At 38.2% G+C, this 6,862-nt stretch overlaps 1 protein-coding gene across 1 annotated transcript; it reads right to left on the bottom strand.

Moving 5' to 3' along the window:
* Nucleotides 1-994: 994 nt before the first annotated feature.
* Nucleotides 995-2,146, bottom strand: LOC125195387. The gene is made up of 2 exons (XM_048093542.1): nt 1,238-2,146; nt 995-1,153 (listed from the first exon to the last, which is right to left on the bottom strand). Exons 1-2 carry the CDS (start codon nt 2,144-2,146, stop codon nt 995-997), a joined length of 1,068 nt encoding a protein of 355 aa, XP_047949499.1.
* Nucleotides 2,147-6,862: the final 4,716 nt, after the last annotated feature.

Below are 6,862 nucleotides of genomic sequence, written 5' to 3'. Positions count from 1 at the left end.
TGGCTCAGATTTAACTACGAAAAGTGTTGGTGTGGCAACAAAGCTGTTTTAAAAATTGTCTCAAATTCAAGAAAGGATACGTTTGGTATGCTGTATTTTACCTGTGAGAACAAAGGCAAAATAGGTGGTTGCAGATTCTTCAGATGGCGCTATCCCACATCTATCGACAACGTTAGAAGCCCTATTGCAAAATGTGAAGTTGGGAATCGTAGAATAAAGGCCGAAGGTGTAGAGCATTTTTTGTTGTGTTGTTGTTTTGCAGCTTTAATTTTGTCTTTTGTCGCAATTTTCCTGACTTTTTCAAGTTAATGGATATGATTTGTTGATTGTCTATTGCAGTTTAAGATTTCTTGATTTAAAATTCTTAGTGTTGAGAAGTTGAAAATATTGAAAATTGGAGTTGTTGTCGTTTTCTCCCCCGCTTGGCTTTCGCCATTTTTAGTGAATGAATTTGAGTTTTTTGATGAAAGTGAATCTCTGGCTATTGTTTGAGTGGGTCTGTGCTACGTGGCGGGGCTTTTTATTATTGGTTTTTGGATATTGAAGTCAACAATGAAGAGACAGTAAAGTTGTGAGATGCAGCTATAAAGTTTCAATGATAGAATGAATATAAAGGATGAGATATAATAATGATGATTTAATTAATTTTAAACTAGACATGTGAACATGAAGCATAGTATTTTATACGAAGTTCAAGTATTCAAATAATTGGTTATAATTGCATCCTAATTAATGATGGTAAATCTTGTATAGACTATTAAATTGTCACATGTATAAAGGCATGCAAGATAATATTTCTTCATACACTTCCCAAAATATAATGTTAAAATACCCAAAAGAGTAGAGTAGTTGGGCAAAGTAGAGTAGAGTAGCAAAATATTGTTCCAAAAGTAACAACAAAAGTGAGTGGGAAAAATTCTCAACTGAAGATTGTTTCTAAAATAAAGTTACCATTCTTGCCTTTTCCAAAAAAAACCTTGGACCATCCCATGACCTAATCATCGTTGCCCCTCCTTCCACATCTTTGGGCAGTGCTCCTTCTCTTCCTGTATGTTATTGGTACCTCCTGCCTCATTTGCCCTTGCCTGTGGCTTGATGATTCACCTTGCGCAGCAGCTGGAGGAGCTTGAGATTGACATTCGTTCTGGTTATGCTAAGAGAAGACAAAAAATTAGATTTCATTTTTGGCACCCCACAGAAGATTAAATATCTTTTCAGGTACACAAAACAGATTTACCTCATGTGGACGCACATTCGACGAACTAGTTGATGTATTCATGGGATCATTCGAACAAGTTCGCCTGTTATGCCCAATAACTCCGCACCACCCACACTTGGCCGACATCTGTCGCTGGAGACATTCCACACCGTCATATCGAACCATTATCACTGTCTTTTCTGATCTATTCTTCTTAGGCCTCCCACGTTGTCGTTTACTGCGTGGTGGTTCAAGGTCAAACCCGACCTCCGATGACTTTGACCAATTGTCAACCCCATTAATGGGGTAAAGTACATTCCGGTACAAAAGTACCATGGAATCTATCTTGTAGTACGGAGATACATAGTCCGTGATTTCTCGGTCAATTTTGAGAATGCACGAAACGGCGTGTACGCATGGAATACCTCGTATCTGCCACCGCCTGCATGTGCATGATTTGTGCCTCAAGTTGACCACAAACTGCCCACCGGGTCCACTGACTTGGTAAGAATCATCACCATTGAAAATTGCCCGCCAAGAACCAGCATGCTTTGATTCCTTCTCGATATACTCCTTAATCACGGGAGGAACTGGATAATCGTAGGTTTGAATCCACTTCCCCCTGTATTGAATCCTCTGCATTTGCTTAGTCCGAAGCTCCTCCAACATGGTGATGATAGCCATCTCGCGAGCCTCAACGATCTTCGAGTTGAATGTTTCACACATATTGTTCAGTAACGAGTCACAACGAGCATGCTCAGAGAAAAATGCAGTCACCCATTTCTCCTTTGGCGCAGCGGCAACCAAGTAATTGTAGGCAGCAACATTCTTCACCTTCAGGGCTTCCATCCGCCTCTCGTACTGTTCGACAGTGGTGGAACCAGCGATCCCCCACAATGTGTTGCGCAACTTTTCACCTAGAAATCTTTTGTTGAAGTTATTGTACATGTGTTGGAGACATAATCGGTGCTCACTTTGTGGGTACTTCTGGGCAATTACCAACCCGAGTCCCTAAAAAGACACAAAAATGACGTGGCTATGTTTAGTAAAACATAATATCATATTTGGTCAATATATTGTTAGGTTTGGTATACTGAAAAGCATGTTTTTGAGCAAGTCTCGCACGAATAGAATCAATATATTATTACATTGTGTTTGTTTGTGCATTTATAAGATGTTTTATAAACATTTAAATGTATAAGAAGCAAACAAAGTCTAAGTCTTTTGCTTAGTAGACTGGTTGTGGGCGTCGTCCATTTTAAGGTAACACGGTCGGTTCTATGCAATGCTTTGCAAAAGAAAAAGAAGAATTTCACAACCCGAGATAGGCTTAGACTACCTATCGTGAAAGGTTGCAATGTCAGTCCGATTATTTCTAAGCCTTACTAAAATAAGATGACGTTGATGTGGTATAGCACTGAATGGATCTAACAGCAAGACGTGTCTTTATGCTATCTACTGAAAGACTAGGTCTTGATAAATAACTATTTCTTAATCAACATACGTTAGCATTGAGCATACGGTATTGATTATGCACTACTTTGACTTATCAAATGGTGCGGGTTTTTCGCAACCCAATAATCCTGATATATTGGGTAGTGGTGATTAATATCTAGCGGTGCTAGGATTGTAATTATGTTGAATCGTGCGCGAGGTGAGTCTCGTTTGATAATGTCCTCAAGAGGAGCTTGAACAAGGTTTTATTATTCGGAAACTGGCCAGTTGGAGTTTTATTACTCCATGAATAATAAATAAGTGTTTCTTGCTGTTGAGTCCACTCTTGGAATTAATAAGATGTTAATTAATTAAGTCCATAGCAGACTTCAATTAATTAATGGACATTTATATCTTAAGCGCGGGAAATAAATAATATAAATAACGGAAACCCGAATTACTTGTAATTTCGGATTTGGATGGGGAGTGCAATACTACTTCTGTAGTGGCTGCTCGTAATATTCCAATATAAGCTTGTATTAAATTGTGGGTTCAATTTAATTAGTAAAAAGCTAATTGGGGGAGCCCATATCCAAAACCTTCCATAGATCCCTTACTGGGCCCAATATGAACTTAATATAAATAGGAGAATAAAGGAGAGACAGAATTAATTTATTAGTAGTAGAAATTTTCGTTCCCCTCTAATTTGAGAGGAGCTCGAAAATTCTCTCAGCTCTCCTCCGTGAGATTTTTCTGTCTTCTTTATTCGAGTCCTAGTATTTTGATAAGATCAGCCCACCCTGATATTGAGATACAGTTTGGGAACCAGTCAGAAGATCTGTGGTCTAGTATTGAAGATCATCGTGGAGAAGGCGCAAGTAATCGTCGATTCTTTGGAGAATCAAATCGGTAACTCTTAACCATAGAAATCATGTTTAGGATTTATATTTTCTAAGCATGAATTATTTGCGTTCTAGCATGCAATTATCTGTTTAACGTGTGAATTGATTAATTGCATAATCGGTCAAATAGATCCGTATCTGATTTATTTATTTTGTACAAGTCTTCTGCTGTGCAAGGGGCACCAAACCCCAGCATATATATGAAACAGCCAAAACATGTCAATGGTGGAGTTAGGATGAGTCTGCAGGAGTTCACCTTTGTAGTCGTACAACTTCTTGTACTGGGCTCCCGCTCGACCAAATATCCCCTCAAGTGCGTACTCCCTAGTACGGTAGGCCTTCATTCGACTCAGTGTGGAGCTGAAATCCTCGTCCACGCATTTCCTAATCGCTTGTAGAGGAATGTGGGGGTTGGCCTTAATTTTCTCAGTGTACCTCCTTCCCAACCACTTAGCCGATATCCACCGGTTGGTATTCACAAGGCAGCATGTGTATGCATGAGCCTTCTGCTATGTATTCACTACAAAGTCTTCTGTATCGTTCTTTCTCCAGTATACGAACCACTTGCATTTGTTGTAAGCACCACGACATTTGGCCCTCATTTATTCTTTTTCATTCTTGGCCATATACACTGGACGCCTACTCATCACTCCGTATTGCCTTAATGCCTCGAACACCGACTCTTTATCAGGAAAGAGATCACCAATAAACCAATCTGGGCATAGATTATTAGTCAATTGGAAAACTCGGTGAGCTGTTTTCCTCCGACCACCCTTTTTCCCAACCACTTCTTCATCTTCATCTGAACTTTCGATGTTCCTTAGTTCCGCAGTCGGCGAATCGTTTAGTGGACCACTTGAGTTCCGATGTTCAGTTAGCACTTCTCTTGCTTCGACAACAGGGATACACTTGCGTTTTTTAATTGGTGCGCATTCGTCTCTTATTGATCCTCTTTCTCCCGCTCTTCTAGATTCACTACTCGCTCCAAGAGTTGGCGGACCTCCGTCGGTCGAAGAACCTGCAGCACCACGTGCAATCAAACTTTCAAAGAAAGTTGTGAAGAGTTGTTCATCACGACACATATGCGCCAAAGATATGAATTGGTCAAGGTTGTCGTCCTCCTCATCATAGTTGGCCTCATCACGTAACGGGCATTCATCATCGTCCATTTCCATACCAACTGTATACTCCTCATTCTCACCAGCAGGCTCTCTAACTTCTCTTTCAACCTACACAAACAAATAGGCATGTATAAAAATTTCAACCAAGGCATCATGAATAAGTATTATATCAAAACGAGGACCAAGGGATTCAATTATATCAGAACAAGGACTTGGTAGTGTTACCTCTTCATGACCAGGGTATACAACAGAACCATCATTTGTGCACTCAGTTTGACTCTGTTAAAACAAAACCAAAACAATGACTAATTAAACATCAACCAAAATTTTTTATCAAATTGACAACTATATGTGAAGACAACTTCTATGTAGTCCATGTAGTACCTCCATTGCCATAGTGCAACAAGTATTGGAACCGTCGATTGGGATGTTGCCAAGTATCCCCTCATGAAAGTTTAAAATGTCAAGCTGCATAGCAAACATAAACTTAAACTTAAAAAACATTTCCTCAATCATATATTTTACACATAGATACAAATATCACACACAAGAGCATATAGAATCTTATTCGTACATATTATTCGCCTCATTTTCATATAGATGACACTAATCTCATGATTAATTACATAGTATATTTCATGTACCAGCATTTACAACGTATACCTATATCTCACTAATTATATTTTGGTTATAATTATATAACTAACGTTTTACAGTAACTAGTCTCCCTTAGAAAATTAATTCACCTTATTACTCATACCTTATTCCAGATCATATTCATGATAAAAAAAAATCTAAACAAATGGATTTGCTATATAAAATTATAAGTTAGTCATTCTTATCAAATTTTAAAGATGCACCAGTTGATCATTATTAGTTCTAATAATTTTTACATTGTGCACTTTATCAAGTCTAAAATACATGTATGAATTTAAATCAAGCTAATAATATTCACAATATTTGGCTCAACCTAAATAAAGTTCTCGGTCATTTCTAATCTTCAATACCACTTCTATTTTAATAAATTTCATATTATAAACATCATATTTCTAACTAATATTTTCCTATACTTTCGTTTCTTGATTGATCTTGGAATCATGACATATTAACTTTGAATCTAATAATCAAAACATCATATTCAACATTCAATGATAACATATTAACCAATAATTCAAAGATAATACTCACACATACTTCTTTGTTATCAATAATTTAAGAAAAAATCCAATATATAAATAACTCAAACATGTTGTAGATTTTCAATATATCACTATTTTTATCATAGTGTCGTTCACTATAAGCCTCTTTTTTTTGCTTTCTTAATTGCAATAACAATTTTTCTAGGACCATTTTCGGGGCGTTAAAATAGCATTACCATGTCAATATCAGCGAAGAAGTCCATGAAGTCCGCTTCTCCCAATGACTCATCATCTATAGGCGCCTTGCCTCTATCTCTTCTAACCGCTGCTGCATTTGGCATTTCATCTGGAATTGGGATGTCATCCAAATTAGGAATTTCATTCACAACTGGGATTTCAATGACAACCTAACAACATAAAAGATACACATGTTGAAAAATTAATATCATTATACATACCCAAGTATGATTTAGTTCAATTAACACACCCACATTTATTACCTCTTCCAACACCACAGGGTGGCCCATTACAAATGCATGCACAGATTCATCTGAATGCACAACATCTTCAGCTTGAACAGAACACTCCATAGCAACACCACCATCCTCCGTAGCACCCATTGCCTCCATAATGTCCCCCTCTACATCAGCCCCATGATCTGAAACACCAATAACCTCATTCAACCTCCCCATCAAATTTTCACCCAACAATCCATCCTGTTCTAGACTCCTCCTTAGCCTCTTGTCTTCCTCGAGGCTGTTTCGGAGGTACTCTTCGAATTCAGGATCAGGTACATACCAACACAACATCTTCAGCTCGGCATTACACATCGGTTCCTGTTTGGGGTTTGGTTTCGGTTTAGGGGCTTCCTCTATCTCTTCAATAACTACTCCACTGTTGGGCAGCCGTTCAAACTTCTCCAAAATTGTAAATTCATCTGCCATCAGCTTCACCACGGCCTCTACATGGCTGATCTCCACGCTATAAACGTGAATCTCCTTCCACTTACCGCCTAACAACGAAAGGAAACGATCCATATGCTTTTCATCATACAGTGGGTGTTTAGGC

This window comes from Salvia hispanica, chromosome 1 (assembly GCF_023119035.1).
Source record: "Salvia hispanica cultivar TCC Black 2014 chromosome 1, UniMelb_Shisp_WGS_1.0, whole genome shotgun sequence".
In the NCBI taxonomy this organism is placed as follows: Eukaryota; Viridiplantae; Streptophyta; class Magnoliopsida; order Lamiales; family Lamiaceae; genus Salvia; species Salvia hispanica.
The sequence above is the reverse complement of the archived record's forward strand: the minus strand, read 5'-3'. Positions and strand labels throughout refer to the sequence as shown.